At 32.6% G+C, this 27708-nt stretch overlaps 1 protein-coding gene across 5 annotated transcripts in view; it reads left to right on the forward strand.

Annotated features, from left to right (window-relative positions):
• Positions 1 to 26410, forward strand: part of LOC144844590 (battenin-like) — a 40756-nt gene extending 14346 nt beyond the window's left edge. For 3 of the 5 annotated variants that reach the window (XM_078701601.1, XM_078701592.1, XM_078701585.1), the window contains exons 6-13: positions 308 to 380; positions 1552 to 1698; positions 1911 to 2139; positions 2342 to 2410; positions 2743 to 2801; positions 3127 to 3220; positions 24794 to 24934; positions 25462 to 26406. In XM_078701601.1, coding sequence (XP_078557727.1) covers positions 308 to 380; positions 1552 to 1698; positions 1911 to 2139; positions 2342 to 2410; positions 2743 to 2801; positions 3127 to 3220; positions 24794 to 24934; positions 25462 to 25578 — 929 coding nt within the window. In that variant the 3' untranslated portion in view covers positions 25579 to 26406. Of the gene's footprint in view, positions 1 to 307; positions 381 to 1551; positions 1699 to 1910; positions 2140 to 2341; positions 2411 to 2742; positions 2802 to 3126; positions 3221 to 24793; positions 24935 to 25461 lie in introns of all 5 variants that reach the window. The other 2 variants (XM_078701569.1, XM_078701576.1) reach the window with 2 other exon arrangements.
• Positions 26411 to 27708: the final 1298 nt, after the last annotated feature.

Below are 27708 nucleotides of genomic sequence, written 5' to 3' on the forward strand. Positions count from 1 at the left end.
TTTATGAGATAATGTATCTGGTTGGTGAAGATCTGTGATAATATGCCTCTAACGGTATGATACATGTAATCGAGAGGTCACAGGTTTGAATCCCGAGACATTTTTTTATATAAAAAAAACTTTCGTAGATGAGCTATGCTCGACGCGATTCTGATATCATGTTCCAAATATGAGCACTGTTTCAATCATTTGACTGTATTACTAATATATAATTTACATAGTGCTACGCAACACAGTTGAATATACATTTTACTCTATAGTATTTCAAGTATTTATACTCATGTGTAATGCTTGTTTTCTTATACAGGTGTAGGATGTGCGAGTGCTGGTACTGGTATTGGCGAGTTTCTATTCTTGAGCCTCAGCTCTTACTTTGACAAGTAAGTTTTCTATAATTATGTTGACGGCCTTATGTCTGAGCTAAAGCTACGCAAAACTATATGCACATGTTACTTCCAATGAGTGTCCAGATGTTGCTTAGTACAAGATAGATGCATTTTACTTTGAGCTTTATGTCTGAGCTAAAGCTACGCAAAATTATATGCACATGTTACTTCCGATGAGTGTCCACATGTTGCTTAGTACAAGATAGATGCATTTTATTTTGAGCTTTATGTCTGAGCTAAAGCTACGCAAAATTATATGCACATGTTACTTCCGATGAGTGTCCACATGTTGCTTAGTACAAGATAGATGCATTTTATTTTGAGCTTTATGTCTGAGCTAAAGCTACGCAAAATTATATGCACATGTTACTTCCGATGAGTGTCCACATGTTGCTTAATACAAGATAGATGCATTTTACTTTGAGCTTTGAGCTTTTTTTTTTTTCACACATTGCTCATTTGCTACCACGTATCATTATATTCCTTATGTACGCGGAAGTAGCACATTTACTCTCTGGGGTAAGGTTGACTAACTTAATACAAAGAGTATCTTCACGGGCACTACCCAGGGCTTGCAACAAACAAACTGCTACTTCAGAGCTTACTTCTGACTCATCTGAACGTCCCTTATTTAACCAAGGCAATCAAACAAGGACACTGAGCTCGCCTTGCCAAGATAGGAGCTCATGATCTTATGTCTGGCTGCGACAAATACCAACAGTATTGTACTATCTACATATTCTCTTCGGCGCTGTTAAGGGATGTGGAACTGTTCGTGTCGCAGCCACAGATTAAACCCTTTGATTTATTTATTTTTTTTATATTTTATGCCATAGTTCAATTTTTTTTTTAGTTGCATTTTTTATATATTGTGTTTTTCATAACTTTTTTGATGTTGTAAATTTGATGTATATTATTTCTGCAATTCAGCTCTTTGAGCTGCAAACAGTCATAATATTTGTTTTTATTTATTTATTTATTTATATCTCTCTAAATATATCTCTAGAGGTCAGTGTCCTGTTAGATTGCCTTGATTTAAACATCTGGTCTCACCTTTGAATTTGAATTATCTGATGGAATATTGAATTATAAAGAAGCCTAGATAAATATAGTAATGCTAATTACAGTATAGTAAAAAATGTAAAATGTTTATTTGTTTTGATAGGAGTGTAATTGTTGGCTACTCAACTGGGACTGGAGTATCTGGGGTATTATATGCACTTGCGTATGTTTTACTTACCTCAGTTCTTGGGTTGTCACCTCGTGAATCCATGTTAATTGTTTTAGTTGTTCCTGCTGTCAGTTTTATAGTGTAAGTAGACTCATCCTTCATTTTCACTGTATATACTGTGTTTATAACACACCTGATTGTATTCTTGCAATTTTATTGGTCAATTACACATCACGTGTCATTTGGAATTATTTAACAAAAGAGAAATGTGTATAGCCAACAAATGTGCAAACTCTCTTTCCTATATAGATATTGTAGACTAAATTGGATACTCTTGTTATGTTTCTCATTAGGTATTATTTACTGCTTTCGCATCGACCAAGTAATAAAAAACATAAAAAGCCAAAAGATGAACTCAGTGAGTCATTAATCAACAATATTAATTCATCACAAACTAGTCTACAAGAAAGCGTTAATGTTATTGATGATATTACGCAGTCAGAAGATAAAGTTAACAGCAGTCTTACGTCAAAGAAAGGCCCTCACCGGCTTACTGCCAAAGAGAAAATTAAATTAGTAAAGGTAATCAATATAATAATTATATCATGCGGTCATTTTGTGCATATGAATCTTCATTCCACAATTTTCTAGGAGCAAGAAATTACATATTTTCCGTCAACTCAAAACATAAAAAATAGTATAATATTCATTTATAGGACAATAAAACTTACCTACAGTATACACTGAAAATTATTTAATTCAAACTTATTTATGTATTTTCTAGCCATTATTGAAATATATGGTACCTCTTGGAGTAGTATATCTAGCCGAGTACCTGATTAATCAAGGCATTGTAAGTATAAGTACTAATTACCCATCACATGTCATTTGGAATTAACCCTATATAACGGAAAAGTAATAAGTGCTGATAATTAACGCACTCCAATGCACATTCAGATTTTGAGAATTGTTGCCATGCGACGTTGTTGACGGATCACGTTCGGAAATCAACTTCTCTATTTTCAACTCAGCTTTGCCTCGTTAAAAATAGAGCAGTCAATTTTTCAACTCGTGAATTAATAAACATCAATTATTTTCATCACATATGTCAACCCTTTATTTTCAAATTTTACTATTATAAATATATTTCCTTCCTAATAATAACATTTTTCCCTTTTTTTACAGGTTGAACTTATTTACTTTCCTACTTTAACATGGATGAACCATGATGACCAATACAGGTGGTTAGTATACAGTATGTTACCTTTACCTAACATAACATATTTCCAGAACCAGTGTACTGTATGTTCTTTCAAGCACACTACCCCAAAAGGAGTTGGGGTAGCCGAGTGTAGGACACTTGACTGTCATACAGAGAGACCCGGGTTCAATTCCCGACTCAACTCCCAGTCCACACAGCTGTAAATGAGTACCTGGTTGAAAATACTAGGCAGGATAAGTGGAAAGGAACTGGCCACCCTCCACATAATGCATGTGGGACATACTATAAAAACAAAGGTTTTTTTAAATATCAATGTAGTAAATATTTGCAATACAATTTTTGTATAGGTATCAGTTAGTATATCAAGTAGGTGTGTTTGTATCAAGGTCATCTATAGCCGTTTTCACTATTAAACATCTATGGGTGCTGCCTATACTGCAAGTAAGTACCTATACACTGTACCTGCAATTTTTGACATTTTGTAAAAATAATGCATATAATTATATATAACTCTAAAAGCATTAAACCAGGTCATTTCTTGTCTTAAATGTACATTCTAAGGTTAATTATGATATAAAGAGAAAACAATTTTTTTTACTGTAACTCTCTCGTAGACGTTCTTACTGTAGGCTTAGTTAGGCTAGGCTTAGTTTTGTAGGCCTAGCTGGTAAAGAGTGGTAACATAAAAATATTGTACGCTAGCTATAGGCCTAGTAGCCTCGTCATTGAGTTAATTTTCTTTCCTTTTTTTGACAGAATCCGTTAATACAAATTGTGGAAGACCTGGTATTTTCACTGTTTGTTTTCCCTTCACGATCGATCGAAAGTGGGTCCATCACATAAGCAATATGAAAATATCAATCCGTGCGCGATGTATTCTGGTATTTATAACGGGCTGCCTAAATCATTAGTATCGAATTATTTTTCACATTTTTAACCGCAATAATATATTATTTATGATTAGTTTGTGACCTTAAATTAGATTGAAAAAACGTACGTAAAGTGTCTGTAAGATTACAAATTACACATAATGAATCATTAGGAGTTCTTTCTTATGCATTCGTAGCCTAATTGATTTTAATAAATAAATAAAGGGGGAAATTCTAGAAGCAAATTCTTATAAATTTTAAATGTTTTGAACAAAAATCAGCTCTTAAATTATAATTGCAAAAGGATTTTCAACAAAATACAACTCTAATACTAATAAATCCAAATTTGTTAAATAAATAATACCCTTTTTGTTAATAAAGAAGAATGGGTTTACAAATTCTTAGATATTTATAATTAGATTCTCATATTGTATAATTGTTGACACTTTTTGTATACTTTCCTAAATATATACAACTCAGAAATAGAGGAAGACTGGAATTAAAAATGTCGATGGGCCTGGACTAAACTATTATAAGATAAACTTAATCTACTAATGTAACCATTTTTAAGTAGGCCTACATTGACTCTACTAAGGGGAACACAGACAGGAGCTGATCCAGTCTGAAAACTAACTCTCTCTCCCCCACCCCCCCCCCCCCCCCCCCTCCAGCGCAAACATGAGTGCAGCGAATTGTTTGGCTGGGGGCTATTATGAATGACTTAAACCAATAAAAAGTTGTCAAATGACGAAAATTATTTGTGATAGTTCGAAATGTATCTACTTTTTGCGAAGTGCAACCAATCAGAGCTCAGAAAATGAGCTATGAAGCATTCATGAGCACTCATGCGAATTGAAGAGCTCAGCAGTGGAAAAGGTAGCATGTTTTGGTTCTCTGCGAAATGTTGGATTCGCAGGAACAAATAATTGGCTAATAGTGGAAAATCACGCCCCTTTCACCCCACTCTGGATCCACCACTGAGGAGATTGTTGTTTCTTAAATTGCGAGTGAATTGAAAGTGGCTTTGCATACACTTTTAAAAAACGTGGTGTACTCAGCCCAATCACAGCCAGAAGCTTTATGGGGTTTGTTAGACGCAAGAAAGTTGTAAACAGAATCTGGCTGAATAATTGGTATACTTTAATAATCAAGGCTTCAGGGAGAGCATGATGTTGGTCAAAAACTAGATTTTTGAAAAACATAATGAAAAAATGAATTGAACAAAATAGCTTTTTCTTTTGCTTCTCCGCGACCTTGTCCCCGTAGTTCAGAACAGACGGATAAGACGACATTTTTGTTTTCGTCTTGATCTATGTTCAAAAGCTTTTTGGGATTGGATTTTATGTTATCGGAAAAGGAACAGATTTATTGTGATTAATTCACAGCTTTTTTAACCTTTTTCTGTCTAAAATGTCTTGACCAACAGCAATGTCAGAAATAAGTTCCTTTGAATTACATAAAATTAAATCAAGAATATTATTATTACATTGTTGCTGTTTTATTACATTGGATGACCAGAATTTGTACTGGGAAGGTTTTAAACTACTAGATGGGTGGAAATAGACTTTTCAGTCAAACAAATTGCAACAGTTTGTTTTTTTGCTGAAACATGCTCAACTATATGTAGATATTATCATATCCAAAATCTACCCTGATCTGCCCATTATAAATTACCTAATTTGCATAAAATCAAAATGGCTGCCATTTTACAACTTTGATCCCAATTATCTCTTAAACCATAAAGAATTTGGTGTAAGAATGTATTGAACACAAATATAAACATGACCCCAAAGATTCAGAATAATATATTTGATTTGTCTTTGGGGTCAAGGTCAAAGGTCATTCCAGTTTGACATCTAAAATATGCTAATTATCTCTTAATCCATTAGTTATTTTGAATAAGAATGTATAAGTACAAATATAAATGTGACCCTAAAGATTTAAAATATTGTATTTGATTTGTCTTTGGGGTCAAGGTCAAAGGTCATTCCAGTATGGCCTCTAAAATATGCTAATTATCTCTTAATCCATTAGGTATTTTGAATAAGAATGTATAACTATAAGTACAAATATAGGCCTAAACATGACGCTAACAGTTTAGAATAATGTACAGTAATTAAGTTGTATTAGGGTTCAAGGTTCAAAAGGTCATCTAATTACACTATATAAAATTTTAAAATAACTCTCAAAACATCAGGTATTTTTAACAAGAATGTATTTAATATAAATATGACCCTAAATATTCAGAATGATGAAATTGAGTTGTATATGGGGTCAAAGTCAAATGTCATCTAATTATGCCATATAGAATATGCTAATTATCTCTCAAAACATCAGGTATTTTTAACAAGAATGTATTTAATATAAATATGACCCTAAATATTCAGAAAGATGCAATTGAGTTGTATGGGGTTAAAGTCAAATGTCATCTAATTATGCCATATAAAATATGCTAATTATCTCTCAAACATCATGCACACTTTGAACAAGAATGTATTAATAGAAATATACAGTAATATGTTCTTATGATTTGCATTTGATTTGTATTGGGTCAAGATAAAATGTCATTATCTTACAATATAAAATACTCTAATTATGAAGTGAATTCATTTCAATTTGGATGATGTACCTATGAACAAATCATATCTATTTTGAAAAGCTCATTTGAGTTAACTTCAGGGATCAGACTATTAGTAAAGGTGTTTTAATTGTAGGGAATTACATTTATTAGGTGATCATTTAGAATAAAATGATCACCTATTGTTATTGTATCAAATCTTTATTAGTTATCCGCACTTGGCGGATAACTCCTTGTTATTGTATGGGATCAATATTTTTTAGTTATCCGCACTTGGCGGATAACTCCTTGTTATTGTATGGGATCAATATTTTTTTCTGTATTATTAGTTATCCGCATTTAGCGGATAACTCCTTGTAACTGTCCTGTTTCATCATCTTTTTTTTTTTTTGGTTATCCGCACTTGGCGGATAACCCCTTGTTATTGTCAGGATCTTTTTTTTTTTTTTTTTTTTTCTTTCTTATTCTTCTTTCTTTCCCAGAATTTTGTTGCGCGTGTATCTCTAAATCTTCTCAACATAACAGTGTATAACTTAATCAAAAGATTGACCTCTATCTGAAGATGTCGTAATAAGGTTTTCGGTCCCGTGCGAGTGGCGCAACGTAAGTTACGCGCAATTTTATGAATTTCGCGTATTTAACATAGGTTAAAAACCAAAAGTCATTTTGTATTGACACTTGGTGAAAATTTAAGTCATATCAAGGGCAAACTTTCTATGGATTAAAAATTGCATGTTTCACACAAAGTTACGCGCGCACGCGCGTATAAAATTTCAAAATGCAAAAAATCAATTTCTAATCAACTTTCTATGCGTTTCATGTCATTTTGAGCATGTCAAAAATTCCCACGCGCGCGCAAATTTGTACGCGCGCAGTGCGCACGTTGCGTTAAAACATGCTTTTTTTGCGTGATTTATGTTTTTCCAGCCATTTCTAGTAATTTTACCAACTTTTAAACAATTTCGAATTAAAATCACGTCATACGAGCATGTGGAATTAGATAATTTACGCGCGTTTTTGATGAAAAAGTTCAAAAATTCGTCAAAATTATGCCTTTTTTTAAACAGTCATAGATTCTAAACTACATGGTTAATTTTATTTTTTATTACATATTCTGAAAGTAGATGAGTTGTAGATATCGAATCATGCATCGATATGGCTAACCCGATATTGTGACGTCATCGTATGGCCACTCGAATATAAAATAGAGGATTTTTGTCTCTTTCGTCATAGCTCATCACATTTAATAGAGCGCATCTCCACTTATCGGTATTCCATTTTCCGTTATTTTTTTATATTGTCTAGGTCAATCAATTACCTTTCGCATGATTTACCATTTTTAAAATTGTGATGACGTCATCATGTTCAAAAGCGTCAATAACTTTGGTCACTTTTTTTCATCTATTCTGCACTGAATGTAGTATGTATACAGTATAGTGTTATGCTTAATATACTTAGACGTGACACAAAATAGAGAGCGCGCTAACATTTTGTCAATGGCATAATCGTTTTTCTGAGCGCAATATTCTAACGTATGACGTGCACGTGCAGTTTGCGTGGCGGATAACCCGAATTCGTCAAAGTGACGAGTTCAAATCTAGTATTTATTTCTTACCTTCCACCCTTCTACTCCATTTTTTGTGTCACGCGTATCTCAAAAACTTGCACACGTAACGTTTCGTAACTTTCTCAACATATTGCCATTCACGTGAAGTTGTGCAGCGAAGGTTTTCACGACGTTTGCAATTGCGCAACGTGATTTTTGCGCGATTTTATGAATTTCGCGTATTTAACATAGGTCAAAAACCAAATAACATTTTTAATTAAAACTTAACAAAAGTTTAATTTATGTCTTGCGCTAACTGACTGTGGAAAAAAATGGCATGTTTCACACGAAGTTACGCGCGCACGCGCGTTTAAAATTTAAAAATGCGAAAAATCAATTTCTAATCAATTTTTTTCGCGTTTCATGTCATTTTAGGCATGTCAAAAATTCCCACGCATGCGCTTTTTTTTACGCGCGCGATGCGCACGTAGCGCAAAAAAACTCTTTTTTTGCGAGATTTTGGTTTTTCAAGCCATTTCTAGTAATTTTACCAACTTTTAAACAATTTCGACTTAAAATCACGTCATACGAGAACGTAGAATTGCACAATTTGCGCGCGTTTTTGTTGAAAAAGTTCAAAAATTTGTGAAAATTATGCCCTTTTTTAAACAGTCATAAATTCTAAACTACGTGGTGAACTTTTTTTAAATTACATATTCTGGAAGTAGATGAGTTGTAGATATCGAATCATGCATGAATATGGCTAACCGGACATTGTGACGTCATCGTATGGCCACTCGAATATAAAATATAGGATTTTTGTCTCTTTTGTCATAGCGCATCACATTTAGTAGAGCTCATCTCTACTTATCCGTATTCTATTTCCTCCTATTTTTATATAATGTCTAGGTCAATCAATTATCTTTCGCATGATTTACCATTTTTAAATTTGTGATGACGTCATCATGTTCAAAAGCGTCAATAACTTTGGTCACTTATTTTCACCTATTCTGAACTGTATATAGTACGTATAAAGATTATACTGTATATACTGTAACGGCATTTGGTATAGCCCAAATCATTTAATTCCATCCTACCTACTGCTATAATGTAGCAGGCCAAATAAGACTAAGTACTGATTGGCTATTTGTGATAAACAAATAGGTCCAGGGACCTATAGTATAGTATAGTAGTCATAATAATCTTTTTCTGTGTGCAATATTCTAACGTATGACGTGCACGTGGCTTTTGGGCTGCGGATAACCTAACTCGTCCGTAGTGACGAGTTCAAATCTAGTTTTTTAGTTATCCGCTTAGTAGCGGATAACTCCTTGTTATTGTAGTGGATCATTATTTTTTTTCTGTATTATTCTTATTTCTTTCCCGTTTTTTTGTGGCTCACGTATCTCTAAAATGTGTAAACATAATATTTCATAACTTTGACAACATGTGGGCATTTACGTGAAGTTGTGCACCTCCTATTTTGAATGACGTCAGAGTTGCGCAACGTGACTTACGCGCGATTTTATGATTTTTAGTGATTGATCATAGCTTAAAAACCAAGCATAATTTTTTTTTTTACCCTTTATGAAAATTTAAGTCATATCAAGGGCAAACTTTTAGTTAACTAAAAATGGCGTGTTTTACAAGAAGTTACGCGCGCACGCGCATTTAAAATTTTAAAATGCGCAAAATTACTTTCTAATCAACTTTTTACGCCATTCATGACATTTTGCGCATGTCAAAATTTCCCGCGCGCGCGAATAATTTTACGCGTGCAGTGCGCACGCAGCATGAAAATCATGTTTTTTTCTATTAAATTGTGATTTTCCAGCCTTTCCTAGTCATTTTTAAAAAGATTGACATCATTTCAAATTAAAATGACGTCATACGTACACGTTGATTTAGACCATTTGCATGCGTTTTAGTTGCAAAAGTTACAAAATATTGTCAAAATTATGCCTATTTTGAATCTATTATAGCTCCTCAGGATCAACCGTTACCCCCGAGTTTTTTAACTTAATATGTAAGCAGATATGTTGTAGATATGAATTCATGCAGAATTTTTTCCTTACGGATGTTGTGACGTCATCGTATGGCCACACAAATGTAAAAAATAGGATTTTTGTCTCTTTCGTTATTGCTCATCACATTCAATGGAGCGCATCACGCTTATCCGTCTTCCATTTTCTCCGAGATTTTAATATTATCTAGGTCAATCAACTATCTTTCGCATGAGTTAAAAATATTTTAATTTTTATAATGTCATCATGCCTAAAAATTTAAATTACGTGGGTCATTAATTTTATCTTTACAGTAAATTTTAATCTGTTATAGCTCGTAAGAATAAAATGTGATAATCACGATTAAAACGTTTTCTGGAAGCTATTGGATTGTAGATACGAATTCATGTGAACATTTTGCCAATCAGATGTAGTGACGTCTTCATATGGCCAGTTGAATAAAAAAAGTCGTATTTTCATATTTTGCATCATAGTTCATCACATTTAAAAGAGCGCGCATTTAAATTTTACGTATCCAAATTTCTTCTACACGCTAATATGTTGTTGCTGAGATAATATCCTTCCGAAATTGTTATTTTAGTGTTTCATTTTGATACCGTCGCCATGTTAAAAAATGGAATAAATGGCGGGTCCCGTAATTTCACCTATTCTACACTGTATGTAATATGTATACAGATTATACTGTTTATACTGTATATACTATATGACACAAAATTGACAGAATTCAGCACTAACAACATATCATATTCTTCAGATCAGGTCATAATGCCATAATCTTTTTCTTTGTGCAAAATTCTAACGTGGCGTTTGTCGTGCGGATAACTAACTCGTCAAAGTGACGAGTTACATGTCTAGTTTTTTTTTCTGTATTCTTCTTTCTTTCTGTCATTTTTGTGCAGAGCGTATCTCTAAAACGTGTTAACATAACATTTCATAACTTTGTCAACATGTGAGCGTTTACGTGAAGTTGTGCACCTGCTATTGTGAATGACGTCAGAGTTGCGCAACATGACTTACGCGCGTTTTTACGAATTTCGCGTATTTAACGTAGATCAAAAACCATATAACAATTTAAATTGAAACTTAACAAAAGTTTAAGTTATATCTTGCGGTAACTGACTGTAAAAAAAAATGGCATGTTTCACACGAAGTTACGCGCGCACGCGCGTTTAAAATTTTATAATGCGAAAAATTAATTTCTAATCAACTTTCTGCGCGTTTCATGTCATTTTGAGCATGTAAAAAATTCCCACATGCGCGCATTTTTTTACGCGCGCGGTGCGCACGTAGCGTTGAAAACAATTTTTTTCACGTGATTTATGTCTTTCCAGCCTTTTCTAGTAATTTTACCAATTTTTGAACAATTTCGACTTAAAATTACGTCATACGGGCGCGTTGAATTGGATAACTTACGTGTGTTTTTGATGAAAAAGTTACAAAAATCGTCAAAATTTGTCAAAATTATGCCTTTTTTAAAACAGTCGTAGTTCCTAAACTAAACGGTTAAAGTTATTTATATTGCATATTCTGGAAGGTGATGAGTTTTAGATATCGGATCATGCATTAATATGGCTAACCGGACATTGTGACGTCATCGTATGGCCACCCAAATATAAAATATAGGATTTTGTATCTTTCGTCACAGCGCATCACATTTAATAGAGCGCATCTCCACTTGCCCGTTTTCCATTTTCACCCCGATTTTTATTTTTTCTAGGTCAATGAACTATCTATCGCATGGGTTAAAAATAATTTAATTTTTATGACGTCATCATGTCTAAAAATGTAAATAACATGGGTCACTTATTTTCATCTTTATAGTAAATTTCAATCTGTTATAGCTCATCAGAATAAAAAGTAATAATCATTATTAAAATGTTTTCTGGAAAATATTGGATTGTAGATACGAATTCATGGGAACATTTTCCAATCAGATGTTATGACGTCATCATATGGCCAGTTGAATATAAAAAGTCGTATTTTCATATTTTACGTCATAGTTCATTACATTTAAAAGAGCGCGCATTAATATTTCACCTATTCAAATTTCTTCTACACGCTAATATGTTGTTGCTGAGATAATTTCCTTCCAAAATTGCTACCTTCACGTTTCATTTTAAAACCATCAACATGTTAAAAATTGCAATAAATAGCGGGTCCCGTAATTTCCCCTATTCTACACTGTATGTGATATGTATACAGATTACACTGTGTATACTATATATGAATCAAAATAATAGAATTCAGCAATAACAACATATCATAGTCTTCAGTTCAGGTCATAATGCCATAATCTTTTTCCGTGTGCAATATTCCAACGTATGGCGTGCATGTGGCGTTTGTCGTGCGGATAACTAACTCGTCAAAGTGACGAGTTTCATGTCTAGTTCTTCTTTCTTTCTCGCTATTTTTGTGCAGCGCGTTTCTCTAAAATGTGTAAACATAACATTTCATAACTTTGACAACATGTGGACATTTACCTGAAGTTGGTCACCTCCTATTTTGAATGACGTCAGAGTTGCGCAACGTGACTTACGTGCAATTTTATGATTTTTTATGATTGATCATAGACTAAAAACTAAAAGTAATATTTAATTGACACGTTGTGAAAATTTAAGTCATATCAAGAGCAAACTTTCTACGGATTAAAAATGGCATGTTTCACAAGAAGTTACGCGCGCACGCGCATTTAAAATTTCAAAATGCGCAAAAATAATTTCTAATCAACTTTTTATGCGTTTCTTGTCATTTTGAGCATGTCAAAAATTCCCACGGGCGCGCAATTTTTTACGCACGCGGTGCGCACGTAGCGTTAAAAACATATTTTTTTCTCTTGAATTATATTTTTCAAGCCTTTCTTAGTAATTTTGAAAACAATTTAGACCTTTTCCAGTTTGAATAACGCCATACGAACACGTTGAATTAGACAATTCGTGCGCGTTTTTTATGAAAAAGCTTAAAAAATTGTCAAAATAATGTCTTTTTTTAAACAGTCATAGTTTCTAAAGTAAACCGTGAACCGTTTATTTTTATTACAAAATCTAGAAGTTGATGAGTTGTAGATATCGGATTAAGCATCGATAAGGCTAAAAAAACATTGTGAAGTCATCGTATGGCCACACGAATGTAAAATATAGGATTTTTGCCTTTTTCGTTATTGCTCATCACATTCAATGGAGCGCATCACGCTTATCTGTATTCCTTTTTCTCCTACATTTATATATTGTGTAGGTCAATCAACTTTCTTTAGCATGAGATAAAAATATTTTAATTTTTATGACGTCATCATGCCTAAAAATTTTAATTACGTGGGTCATTAATTTCATCTTTACAGTAAATTTTAATCTGTAATAGCCCGTAAGAATAAAAAGTGATAATCACGATTAAAACGTTTTCTGGAAGCTATTGGATTGTAGATACGAAATCATGTGAACTTTTCGCCAATCGGATGTTGTGACATCATCATTTGGCCAGTTGAATAAAAAAAGTCGTATTTTCATATTTTGCGTAATAGTTTATCACATTTAAAAGGGTGCGCATCTATATTTTACGTATTCAAATTTCTTCTACACGTTAATATGTTGTTCCTGTGATAATTTTCTTCTGAAATTGCTATCTAAGTGTTTCATTTTGATACCGTCGCCATGTTAAAAATTGGAATAAATGGCGGGTCTCGTAATTTCACCTATTCTACACTGTATGTAAATATGTATACAGATTATACTGTTTGCACTGTATATACTATATGACACAAAATTGACAGAATTCAGCACTAACAGCGTATCATATTCTTAAGTTCTTGTCATAATGCCATAATCTTTATCTGTGTGCAATATTCCAACGTATGACGTGCACGTGGCGTTTGCCGTGGTGCGGATAACTAACTCGTCAAAGTGACGAGTTTCATGTCTAGTTGGTTATCCGCAACTTAGTTGCGGATAACCCATGTGATTGTAAATATCTTTTTTTTCATTAGTTATCCGCTTAGTAGCGGATAACTCCTTGTGATTGTATTGGATCAATATTTTTCTGTATTATTCTTCTTTCTTTCCTTCCTTTTTGTGAGGAGCGTTTCTCTAAAATGGGTAAACATAACATTTCATAACTTTGTCAACACATGGGCATTTACGTGAAGTTGTGCACCTCCTATTTTGAATGACGTCAGAGTTGCGCAACGTGACTTACGCGCGATTTTATGATTTTTTATGATTGATCATAGCTTAAAAACCAAGCGTAATTTTTTTTTTACCCTTTATGAAAATTTAAGTCATATCAAGGGCAAACTTTTAGTTAACTAAAAATGGCGTGTTTTACAAGAAGTTACGCGCGCACGCGCATTTAAAATTTTAAAATGCGCCAAATTAATTTCTAATCAACTTTTTACGCCATTCATGACATTTTGCGCATGTCAAAATTTCCCGCGCGCGCGAACAATTTTACGCGTGCAGTGCGCACGCAGCATGACAATCATGTTTTTTCTATTAAATTGTGATTTTCCAGCCTTTCCTAGTCATTTTTAAAAAGATTGACATCATTTCAAATTAAAATGACGTCATACGTACACGTTGATTTAGACCATTTGCATGCGTTTTAGTTGCAAAAGTTACAAAATATTGTCAAAATTATGCCTATTTTGAATCTATTATAGCTCCTCAGGATCAACCGTTACCCCCGAGTTTTTTAACTTAATATGTAAGCAGATATGTTGTAGATATGAATTCATGCAGAATTTTTTCCTTACGGATGTTGTGACGTCATCGTATGGCCACACAAATGTAAAAAATAGGATTTTTGTCTCTTTCGTTATTGCTCATCACATTCAATGGAGCGCATCACGCTTATCCGTCTTCCATTTTCTCCGAGATTTTAATATTATCTAGGTCAATCAATTTTCTTTCGAATGAGTTAAAAATATTTTAATTTTTATAACGTCATCATGCCTAAAAATTTAAATTACGTGGGTCATTAATTTTATCTTTACAGTAAATTTTAATCTGTTATAGCTCGTAAGAATAAAATGTGATAATCACGATTGAAACGTTTTCTGGAAGCTATTGGATTGTAGATACGAATTCATGTGAACATTTTGTCAATCAGATGTTGTGACGTCATCATATGACAAGTTTAATTAAAAAGGTCAAATTTTCATATTTTGCGTAATAGTTCATCACATTTAAAAGGGTGCGCATCTATATTTTATGTATTCAAATTTCTTCTACACGTTAATATGTTGTTCCTGAGATAATTTCCTTCTGAAATAGCTATCCAAGTGTTTCATTTTGATACCGTCGCCATGTTAAAAATTGGAATAAATGGCGGGTCCCGTAATTTCACCTATTCTACACTGTATGTAATATGTATACAGATTATACTGTTTGCATGTATATGCTATATGACACAAAATTGACAGAATTCAGCACTAACAGCATATCATATTCTTCAGTTCTTGTCATAATGCCATAATCTTTATCTGTGTGCAATATTCCAACGTATGATGTCAACGTGGCGTTTGTCGTGGTGCGGATAACTAACTCGTCAAAGTGACGAGTTTCATGTCTAGTCTTCTTCTTTGTTATTCTTCTTTCTTTCCCGGATTTTTGTGCGTCGCATATCCCCTATTGCTTGTGAATATATCTTTTGTATAACTTTGTCATTATATGGACATTTACCTGAAGTTGTGCACCTCCATATTTTTAATGACGTTAGAGTCGCGCAGCGTAAGTTACGCGCAATTTTATGAATTTCAATGATTGGTCATAGATTATAAACCAAAAGTCATTTTGTATTGACACTTGGTAAAAATTTAAGTCATATCAAGGGCAAACTTTCTATGGATTAAAAATGACATGTTTCACAAGAAGTTACGCGCGCACGCGCATTTAAAATTTCAAAATGCGCAAAATTAATTTCTAATCAACTTTCTACGCTGATCATGACATTTTGAGCATGTCAAAAATTCCCACGCGCGCGAAAAAATTTACGCGTAAGGTGCGCACGGAGCATGAAAATCATGTGTTTTTTTCTTGAATTATGATTTTACAGCCTTTCTTAGTCATTTTTAAAAAGATTTACATCATTTCAAATTAAAATGACGTCATACGAACACGTTGATTTAGACCATTTGCGCGCGTTTTAGTTGCAAAAGTGACAACATATTGTCAAAATTAAGCCTATTTTTAATCTATTATAGCTCCTCAGGATCATCCACGACCCCCAATTTTTTTAATTTAATATGTAAGCAGATATGTTGTAGATATGAATTCATGCAGAACCTTTACCACTCGGATGTTATGACGTCATCGTATGGCCACACGAATGTAAAATATAGGATTTTTTACTCTTTCCTTATTGCTCATCAAATTCAATAAAGCGCTTCTCGCTTATACGTATTCCATTTCCCCCGAAATTTTAATATTGTCTACGTTAATCAACTATCTTTCGCATGAATTAAAAATACTTTAATTTTTATAACGTCATCATGTCTAAAAACGTAAATAACGTGGGTCACTTATTTTCATCTTTACAGTAAATTTCAATCTGTTATAGCTCGTCAGAATAAAAAGTGATAATCATGATTAAAACGTTTTCTGGAAGCTATTGGATTGTAGATACGAATTGATGTAATTTTTTTGCCAATCAGATGTTGTGACGTCATCATATGGCCAGTTGAATTCAAAAAGTCATATTTTCATCTCTTGCGTAAAAGTTCATTGCGTTTAAACGAGAGCGCATCTCACTTTTACGTGCCCAAAATTCTTCAAATTTGTTTTAATGTAATTTTTTAGATAATTATCTTCTAAAATTGTTATCTTTATATGTCAATTTGATGACGTCATCCTGTTAAAAATTGGATTTAAAAGATGGGTCTCGTAATTTTGTCTATGCTACACTGTATATAACATATACAGTTTATTCTGTAAAATACTGTAATATGGTGTATGCTACATAATAGGTACAATTCAGCACTGTAAACGTATTTATTTCATGTCATAGGATGGCATAATAATTGTCGAGGTTAAGTATGTGCATGTTGCGTTTGCGCGGATAACCCGAACTCGTCAAAGTGACGAGTTCAAATCTAGTTTTTTCTGTATTATTAGTTATCCGCATTCAGCGGATAACTCCTTGTAACTGTCCTGTTTCATCATCTTTTTTTTTTTTTTTTTTTTTTTTTCTGTATTCTTCTTTCTTTCTGTCATTTTTGTGCAGAGCGTATCTCTAAAACGTGTTAACATAACATTTCATAACTTTGTCAACATATGAGCGTTCACGTGAAGTTGTGCACCTGCTATTGTAAATGACGTCAGAGTTGCGTAACATGACTTACGCGCGTTTTTACGAATTTCGCGTATTTAACGTAGATCAAAAACCATATAACAATTTAAATTGAAACTTAACAAAAGTTTAAGTTATATTTTGCGCTAACTGACTGTGAAAAAAAAATGGCATGTTTCACACGAAGTTACGCGCGCATGCGGGTTTAAAATTTTATAATGCGAAAAATTAATTTCTAATCAACTTTCTACGCGTTTCATGTCATTTTGAGCATGTAAAAAAATTCCCATGTGCGCGCATTTTTTTACGCGCGTGGTGCGCACGTAGCGTTGAAAACAATTTTTTTCACGTGATTTATGTTTTTCCATCCTTTTCTAGTAATTTTACCAACTTTTGAACAATTTCGACTTAAAATTACGTCATATGGGCACTTCAAATTGGATAATTTACGTGCATTTTTGATGAAAATGTTCAAAAAATCGTCAAAATTTGTCAAAATTATGCCCTTTTTTAAACATTCGTAGTTCCTAAACTAAACGGTGAAAGTTATTTTTATTGCACATTCTGGAAGTTGATGAGTTGTAGATTTTGGATCATGCATTAATATGGCTAACCGAACATTGTGACGTCACCGTATTGCCACGCGAATATAAAATATAGGATTTTTGTATCTTTCATCATAGCGCATGACATTTAATAGAGCGCATCTCCAATTATCTGTTTTCCATTTTTACCCCGATTTTTATATTATCTAGGTCAATCAACTATCTTCCGCATGAGTTAAAAATATTTTAATTTTTATGACGTCATCATGTCTAAAAATGTAAATAACGTGGGTCACTTATTTTCATCTTTACAGGAAATTTCAATCTGTTATAGCTCGTCAGAATAAAACGTGATAATCATGATCAAAACGTTTTCTGGAAGCTATTGGATTGTAGATACGAATTCATGTAAACATTTTGCCAATCGGACGTTGTGACGTCATCATATGGCCAGTTGAATAAAAAAAGACGTATTTTCATATTTTGCGTAATAGTTCATCACATTTAAAAGGGCGCGCATCTATATTTTACGTATTCAAATTTCTTCTACACGTTAACATGTGGTTGCTGAGATAATGTCCTTCCGAAATTGCTATCTTAGTGTTTCATTTTGATACCGTCGCCATGTTAAAAATAGGAATAAAAGGGGGTCCCGTAATTTCACCTATTCTACACTGTATGTAACATGTATACAGATTATACTGTTTATACTGTATATACTATATGACACAAAATTGACAGAATTCAGCACTAACAACATATCATATTCTTCAGATCAGGTCATAATGCCATAATCTTTTTCTGGGTGCAAAATTCTAACGTATGACGTGCACGTGGCGTTTGTCGTGCGGATAACTAACTCGTCAAAGTGACGAGTTTCATGTCTAGTTCTTCTTTCTTTCTCGCTATTTTTGTGCAGCGCGTTTCTCTAAAATGTGTAAACATAACATTTCATAACTTTGACAACATGTGGACATTTACCTGAAGTTGGTCACCTCCTATTTTGAAAGATGTCAGAGTTGCGCAACGTGACTTACGCGCGATTTTATGATTTGTTATGATTGCTCATAGATTAAAAACCAAACGTAATTTTTTTATGATACTTAGTTAAAATCTAAGTCATATCAAGGTCAAACTTTCTATGGATTAAAAATGGCATGTTTCATAAGAAGTTACGCGCGCACGCGCATTTAAAATTTTAAAATGCGAAAAATTAATTTCTAATCAACTTTCTACGCTGATCATGACATTTTGAGCATGTCAAAAATTCCTGCGCGCGCGAAAAATTTTACGCGTAAGGTGCGCACGGAGTATGAAAAACATGTTTTTTCCCTTGAATTATATTTTTCAAGCCTTTCCTAGTAATTTTGAAAACAATCTAGACCTTTTCCACTTTAAATAACGCCATACGAACACGTCGAATTAGACAATTCGCGCGCGTTTTTTATGAAAAAGCTTAAAAAATCGTCAAAATAATGTCTTTTTTAAAACAGTCATAGTTTCTAAAGTAAACCGTGAACTGTTTTTTTTTATTACAAAATCTAGAAGTTGATGAGTTGTAGATATCGGATCATGCATCAATAAGGCTAAAAAAACATTGTGACGTCATCGTATGGCCACCTGAATATAAAATATAGGATTGTTGTCTCTTTCGTTATTGCTCATCACATTCAATGGAGCGCATCACGCTTATCTGTATTCTTTTTTCTCCGAGATTTTAATATTGTCTAGGTCAATCAACTATTTTTTGCATGAGATAAAAATATTTTAATTTTTATGACGTCATCATGCCTAAAAATTTAAATTACGTGGGTCATTAATTTCATCTTTACAGTAAATTTTAATCTGTAATAGCTAGTAAGAATAAAATGTGATAATCACGATTAAAACATTTTCTGGAAGCTATTGGATTGCAGATACGAATTCATGTAAACATTTTGCCAATCGGATGTTGTGACGTCATCATATGGCCAGTTGAATAAAAAAAGTCGTATTTTCATATTTTGCGTAATAGTTCATAACATTTAAAAGGGTGCGCATCTATATTTTACATATTCAAATTTCTTCTACACGTTAATATGTTGTTCCTGAGATAATTTTCTTCTGAAATTGCTATCTAAGTGTTTCATTTTGATACCGTCGCCATGTTAAAAATTGGAATAAATGGCGGGTCCCGTAATTTCACCTATTCTACACTGTATGTAATATGTATACAGATTATACTGTTTGCATGTATATACTATATGACACAAAATTGACAGAATTCAGCACTAACAGCATATCATATTTTTCAGTTCTTGTCATAATGCCATAATCTTTATCTGTGTGCAATATTCCAACGTATGACGTGCACGTGGCGTTTGTTGTGCGGATAACTAACTCGTCAAAGTGACGAGTTTCATGTCTAGTTTTTTTTTCTGTATTCTTCTTTCTTTCTGTCATTTTTGTGTCACGCGTAACTCAAAAACGTGTAAACATAACATTTTATAACTTTGTCAACATGTGGGCGTTCACGTGAAGTTGTGCACCCGCTATTGTGAATGACGTCATAGTTGCGCAACGTGACTTACGCGCGTTTTTATGAATTTCGCGTATTTAACATAGATCGAAAACCATATAACATTTTAATTTGAAACTTAGAAAAAGTTTAAGTTATATCTTGCGCTAACTGACTGTGAGAAAAAAATGGCATGTTTTACACGAAGTTACGCGCGCACGCACGTTTAAAATTTCAAAATGCGAAAAATCAATTTCTAATCAACTTTCTACGCGTTTTATGTCATTTTGAGCATGTCAAAAATTCCCACGCGCGCGCATATTTTTATGCGTGCTGTGCGCACGTAGCGTTAAAAACAATTTTTTCCGCGTGATTTATGTTTTTCCAGCCTTTTCAAGTAATTTTACCAACTTTTAAACAATTTCGACTTAAAATTAACGTCATACCAGCACGTCGAATTGGATAATTTACGTACGTTTTTGATGAAAAAGTTCAAAAATTCCTTAAAATTTGTCAAAATTATACCTTTTTTAAAACAGTCGTAGTTTCTAAACTAAACGGTAAAAGTTATTTTTATTACGTATTCTGGAAGATGATGAGTTGTAGATATCGTATCATGCATCAATATTGCTAACAGGACATTGTGACGTCATCGTATGGCCATGCGAATATAAAATATAGGATTTTTGTATCTTTTGTCATAGAGCATCACATTTAATAGAGCGCATCTTCGCTTATCCGTTTTTCATTTTAACCCAGATTTTGATATTTTTTAGGTCAATCAACTATCTTTCGCATGAGTTAAAAATATTTTAATTTTTATAACGTCATCATGCCTAAAAATTTAAATTACGTGGGTCATTAATTTTATCTTTACAGTAAATTTTAATCTGTTATAGCTCGTAAGAATAAAATGTGATAATCACAATTAAAACGTTTTCTGGAAGCTATTGGATTGTAGATACGAATTCATGTGAACATTTTGTCAATCAGATGTAGTGACGTCATCATATGGCCAGTTGAATAAAAAAAGTCGTATTTTCATATTTTGCGTCATAGTTCATCACATTTAAAAGAGCGCACATCTATATTTTACGTATCCAAATTTCTTCTACAAGCTAATATGTTGTTGCTGAGATAATATCCTTCCGAAATTGTTATTTTAGTGTTTCATTTTGATACCGTCGCCCTGTTAAAAAATGGAATAAATGGCGGGTCCCGTAATTTCACCTATTCTACACTGTATGTAATATGTATGTACAGATTATACTGTTTATACTGTATATACTATATGACACAAAATTGACAGAATTCAGCACTAACAACATATCATATTCTTCAGATCAGGTCATAATGCCATAATTTTTTTCTGTGTGCAAAATTCTAACGTATGACGTGCACGTGGCGTTTGTCGTGCGGATAACTAACTCGTCAAAGTGACGAGTTTCATGTCTAGTTGTTATTATTGTTTCTGGGCACTATTTTGTGTAACAAATATCTAAAAAAGTTTAATGTCAATGATTACCAAAATTTCACAATGTCTTTCAAATACTTTAACTTAGTCCTAATAAGCTTTTCAGCGTGATCACTCATCCGTGACGTCATTTATACGCCATTTTGTGAAATCACATTATCAATCATATCTCCATAATTCATTATCACATATTAATGAAATTTATTACACGTAAACTTCAGGTCAAGGGTAAAAATATTAGAAAGTAAAAACGCACGCGCACGTAGGGTCATGCGCGTAAAATCGCGCGTTCAAAATTTAAAAAGCTCAAAATTAAGTTTTAATCAATTTAGAGCATGAATTAGGCCATTTGCGTGTTTCAAAAAATTACTGCGCAAAAATGCGTTTTTGAGCGCGCGATTCTTAAAAAGCATAAAAATACGATTTTTTTGTAGAAATCGCATTCTACTCACCATCCTTAGTACATTCACCGAATTTGAGTTCGTTCCGACTTAAAATAACGCTATACGAGCATGTTAAAAATGACAAAATGCGCACATTAATTTCACAAAAGTTCTGAAAATGGTGAAAAATATGTCTTTTTAAAAATTAAAATAACTCTTCAGAATGGATGATGACCCCTAAATTTTTTAACTTATTCGGGAAGCCATTGAGTTGTAGATATAAATGTATATACACATTAGACGTACAAAATGGTATTACGTCATCACATGGCCACTTGAATTTAAAAATTAGGTTTTTTTCTCTTTTGTCATAGATTATCACATTCAACTGAGCGCATCTCGGTTATTTTGCGCCCGATTTTCACTCAATTTTTTGTATATGATTGCTCATTTAATTATCTTTCTCATGAGTTGTCAACATTTTCATTTTGATGACGTCATCACGCGTTAAACCTTGAATAACGTAGGTCGTGTAATTTCACCTACACCATACATTTGAATATCTTACAGCTCTTCCGAATTAAATGTGACCTTGATGATTATAATTTACTATGAAAGCTGATGAAATGTAGATTTGAATTCACATTCATACGGATGTTGTGATGTTATCATATGGCTAGTTGAAGTTAAAACGTTGTTTTTAAATTTCTTTAGTCGAAGTTATACAAATTTCAAAGAGCGCGCATTGCGCTTCTACGTGTCAAATTCTCTTCCAATCCTTATATTTATTTGCTCAATTAATTATCTTTCGAAATTGTCATCTTCAAGTTTATTTTGATAATTCCATCATACCAAAAAATTAGAACATGATGTGTGTCCCGTAATTTCACCTATGCTACACTGTATATAGATATACAGTATATACTGTACATATGGCATATAGACACAACTCAGCACTATAAGCGTATATAATAGGATGGCATACATCAACATTTTCCGATCGTATGTTAACGTACGTGCATGTTTTAAAAAAAATAATTTCAGTAAAATGATCACCTATAATTCGTCAAAGTGACGAATTAAATTCTAGTTATATTTGGTTTTTTTTTTTAGATTATAGTACACTATGCTAAAATATGTCACACAAAAACTGTCAATCCTGGCTGGTTGTGTGAAGTGTTTAAACTGAAAGTATGGGAAAGTGTGGAAACACCTTTACCCTTACAAAATTTGTAGCTGTGAAAATTGAGGTCATGTGGTTCAAACAGTAACCAACCACTTTTTAAACAGTAAAACCTGACCCTAACATTGGGAAAAGTTAAGTTGTACTAACCAAAGTGGGTGCAGTAGTGAAAGATGACATATTCTGTGCATTAAGAATACAGAGACTATGTGAACTAAAGATCTTAAAACAAGTGTCTATAGTTTACTTTAGTATAAGTCCTCTGCTCTCAAATGACACAAATACAGAAAATATAGAGATACGTTAAAAAAAAAATAGAATCTTTCGTAACACCCTAAATTTTTAAGTTTGAGATGGATGAAAATTTAAAAAAATCCAGCCATTAAAAACAAGTGTAGTTTGTATTCATATTTAAATACCCTTATTAGTGTATGTTAAAATTTATCTAAACACAAAAATTTTAAAGTATCAGTATATATTAGGAATAAGTAACAGTATTTATTAATACTTTTATTAGCAAAATGATGCTTCAATCGAGAATGTAATGAATACAGTAAGTCATTGTGATACTTACTAAAGTATACTTTAACAAAACTAGTTCTTTGCAACTGTTGTTGCTTAGTTTAACTGTAGATAATTTGATTTAAAAAAAAATTATAGATGATAATTTATAAATTACTAATTATCAGAAAGCTCAGTTTATTGGTCTACTCTGATGTAATTTTACTGAATTCTCAGTGCAGCGAGAATTGTCCAGAGTATGGCAAAAACATCTTAAAAAGTAACTCTATTGACGATCGAGTCTGACCCAAGAATTATTTAGACATTTTTGTGACCAATGTTTTCAGAAATGTAAGGTTATAAGCTTCGTAGGCCTACTAAAGTAGGTATGCCTAAATGTAAAATTAAATGTCAAAATAAGCTATACTATATGGTATAAAGTAAATGACCTACTGATCCTATGTAAATTTAGTAGTTATAATATTTATAAATAAACAATTTGTTCAAAATGTTTGGGCGCAGTGTGCAGACATCAATCTGCTGCAATGTATGTACTGTATATGCTATGTTTTTAGTAGTAGTAAGACTACTATGCAAATTGATTTAAAGGATAATTTGAATTTTTTTTTATTGTGACCTTTGACCCAGTGACCCCATGGTAAGATGAAATATCAAATGTGCTATTCTGAATCTTAAGGGTCATGTTTATATTTGTACTTATACATTCTTATTCAAAATACCTAATGGATTAAAAGATAATTAGCATAATTTAGATGTCAAACTGGAATGACCTTTGACCTTGACCCCAAAGACAAATCAAATATATTATTCTGAATCTTTGGGGTCATGTTTATATTTGTGTTCAATACATTCTTATACCAAATTCTTTATGGTTTAAGAGATAATTGGGATCAAAGTTGTAAAATGGCAGCCATTTTGATTTTATGCAAATTAGGTAATTTATAATGGGCGGATCAGGGTAGATTTTGGATATGATAATATCTACATATAGTTGAGCATGTTTCAGCAAAAAAACAAACTGTTGCAATTTGTTTGACTCAACGCCTATTTTTCATCTATTTCCACTCATCTATACGGTGTTTTTCCTAGTATAACTTACTACCTATGTTTTCTTACAGTGTGCAGCATTTGTGTTTCTGTTGACTGTAGCAATGTATCACTATATTCCATCAATTTGGATTATATTTGTTACAATAGCGTTTGAAGGACTTCTTGGTGGATTCGCTTTTGCAAACACATTTTACAAAATACTAATAGAGGTATATTATACACTTATTCTTAGACCAATTTGATTACATGAAAAACTATCCTGTTGACAAAATATAGCCATTAGATATTTATACAAATAATGAATGTTTATGAGTGCAATGAGGTAATTTCATCTTTAAATGAATTAATATTTATTTCGTGTATGGGGCATATGGACCTCACCTGTGAAGTCAAGATCTACCTGCTGGCCTGCAAGATTATTTATAAATTACAAGCAGGCCGACACAAAAATGCTGTTGAAAACCCCTTGTTTAGATTTATTATTATACTGTATTTATCTAAAGTGTCAGCCTATATGGATGCGTCGTATTCACATTTCCATGTTTCAAATCTCTTTATGCGACAAATTCTAGTAGCAAAATTAGTTGTTTATATAGTTTTTACTTTTGGCAAAGCGAAGACATTCTATCGTCAGTTTGGATAATTTTTTTTCTAAGATAAAATATAAGATAATAATGTTGTAACAATATTAAGTGAAAGTATTGTATACTAAAATAATATTTCTGCTTTGTTTAAGGTTGAGGAAGGCTACCAGGAATTTGCAATGGGTTTGACATCTATAGCTAGTAGTTTAGGAATTACAATTTCTGGTTTAGTATCAATACCCTTACACAATGCTCTTTGTAAATCTTAACAATCACTTTTATTAATTTTTTATATACATTTATTATCCAAAATTTGCTGGCAAAATATGAAAACCATTTTTATAAGAAAATAAGAAAAATTTGTTCTTGGAAAGTTTTTTTACCTTAACCAATCGAACTGAAGCTCTGTCTACACATCAAACTAGTGTTGTAGACAGAAGAAAAGTGTGATTTGCCCAAATATTGTAGTGATATGCCCAAATACTGTAATGATATGATGTCATCGTGTCCATATATAGGCATTGTAACATAAATTTTAATAGTGTAGACAGAGCTTTAGAAAAAGAAATTGCTTTCTCATATATATTAAAGCATAAAAAAGGTTTTGTAAAAAGAGATTGCTTTGTAATCTAAATTAAACTAGTTTAGCACATGGAACTGGTAATAAAATGAGTAGCCCCCGAAAAGCCAAAGCATGAATTAAGGAATTACATTACTCAGAAAGATAAAACAAGTTTAATCAAATAAATAAAGCAATGAAAGTAATAAAAGTAGAGCAATAATAATGGCATCCTTTAATATATACTATCAATTTTATTTTAAAAAGCTAAAAGCATTGGTGACGAATAATCTCTGTTATGGACTTCGGTTTAATACCACTAAATAGAACAAAACGGTTTAGGTGTCCTTTTGTCCCGGTTTTCATCTATATGTATAACTCTGAGGTAAAACGATAATCTACTATGTGCAACCAGAGAACTACAACTACAGTATACCAAAGTAGTAGAAATTTCTGTAAATAAACATGAATTATTGTATATAACAGGTGCAATTTTAAGTATAAATAACTGTAAACTACATTTAAATAAACTGAAACAAATATTTTCAATTACCTTTCTTTATTATCAACATGTGCAATTACACACATTCTTCCTCTCTTATCTATAAAGTAATTAATATAGTGGTGTATAAGATACAAGATACAAGAAATTGTATTTTTCTTCGTAACAATAACAAATAAATTAACAAATTTTGTTGACTGCAATTCCGATTAAAAAGATAAACATGGTACACAATCTTAAAACAAATTAAATGACAAAAAGTGTACAGTAACATTAAAAGAGAAATCTTAAAAAAATTTTAAATCATTCTGTTAATTTTTTAATTAAAAATATTAATAGAATTGTGCACGAACGAATTCCTAAAAACAAGGCAATCCAAAGGACGCTGAGCTCGCCTTGCTAAGATACGAAATCGTTACAGTCCTTTGATCGTAAGACTGGCTGTGACAAATACCAGTAGGGCTTACTCTGTAAAATATTCTCCGCGGCGCGGTGTATGTTAACCAAACATTTGAGGAAGCCAATTGGCAAATTGAAAGTCAGTGAAGACATTGAAGGGGCGTGGAACTGATCGTGAGCTCAGCTTTCTGTTGTTACCTTGCCTAGCTAAAAATCAATTAAATTAATAAAATTAAATACAAGTTTTCAGAAAAGACCAGCAATACTCTGAACATTTACATCTTCTAAACCAGCAAGCACAAATGGACTACATCCTTTGTAACAAAAACTGACGAAATAGCGCACAAAACTTTGAATCTTTTAATACTTTCTCAGTCATAGGCTCAGATCACAGTCTAAGAACATGTAGGCCTACAATTTCATACATATGGGATCCTCCTCTTCTACGTCGTAGAACTGGAGTCGAAAACCTATTTAGCACCAAATAGCCTACTAAGGTGTTCGTTAAGAATTTTTCTTCGATTGTGTAATGGCTTTGGCTTGCCTGATTTCCATACTTAAAATACGAGAGATTTTAATCCACGGATCACGATAGTACCGTCTTGTTGGAACAGCAAACAGCATTTTTAGTTATCCGCTTGGTATACCAAGCGGATAACTCCTTGTTATTGTATGAGATCAACAGTTTTTTTCTGTATTATGCTTCTTTCCATCCTTCCTTTTTGTGGATCGCGTTTCTCTAAAATGTGTAAACATAACATTTCATAACTTTGACAACATATGGGCATTTACGTGAAGTTGTGCACCTCCTATTTTTGAATGACGTCATAGTTGCGCAACGTGACTTACGCGCAATTTTATGAATTTCAATGATTGATCATAGATTAAAAACCAAAAGTCATTTAGTATTGACACTTTGACAAAATTTAAGTCATATCA

The sequence above is a fragment of the Antedon bifida genome, chromosome 1 (genome assembly GCF_963402885.1).
Source record: "Antedon bifida chromosome 1, ecAntBifi1.1, whole genome shotgun sequence".
NCBI classification, from domain to species: Eukaryota; Metazoa; Echinodermata; class Crinoidea; order Comatulida; family Antedonidae; genus Antedon; species Antedon bifida.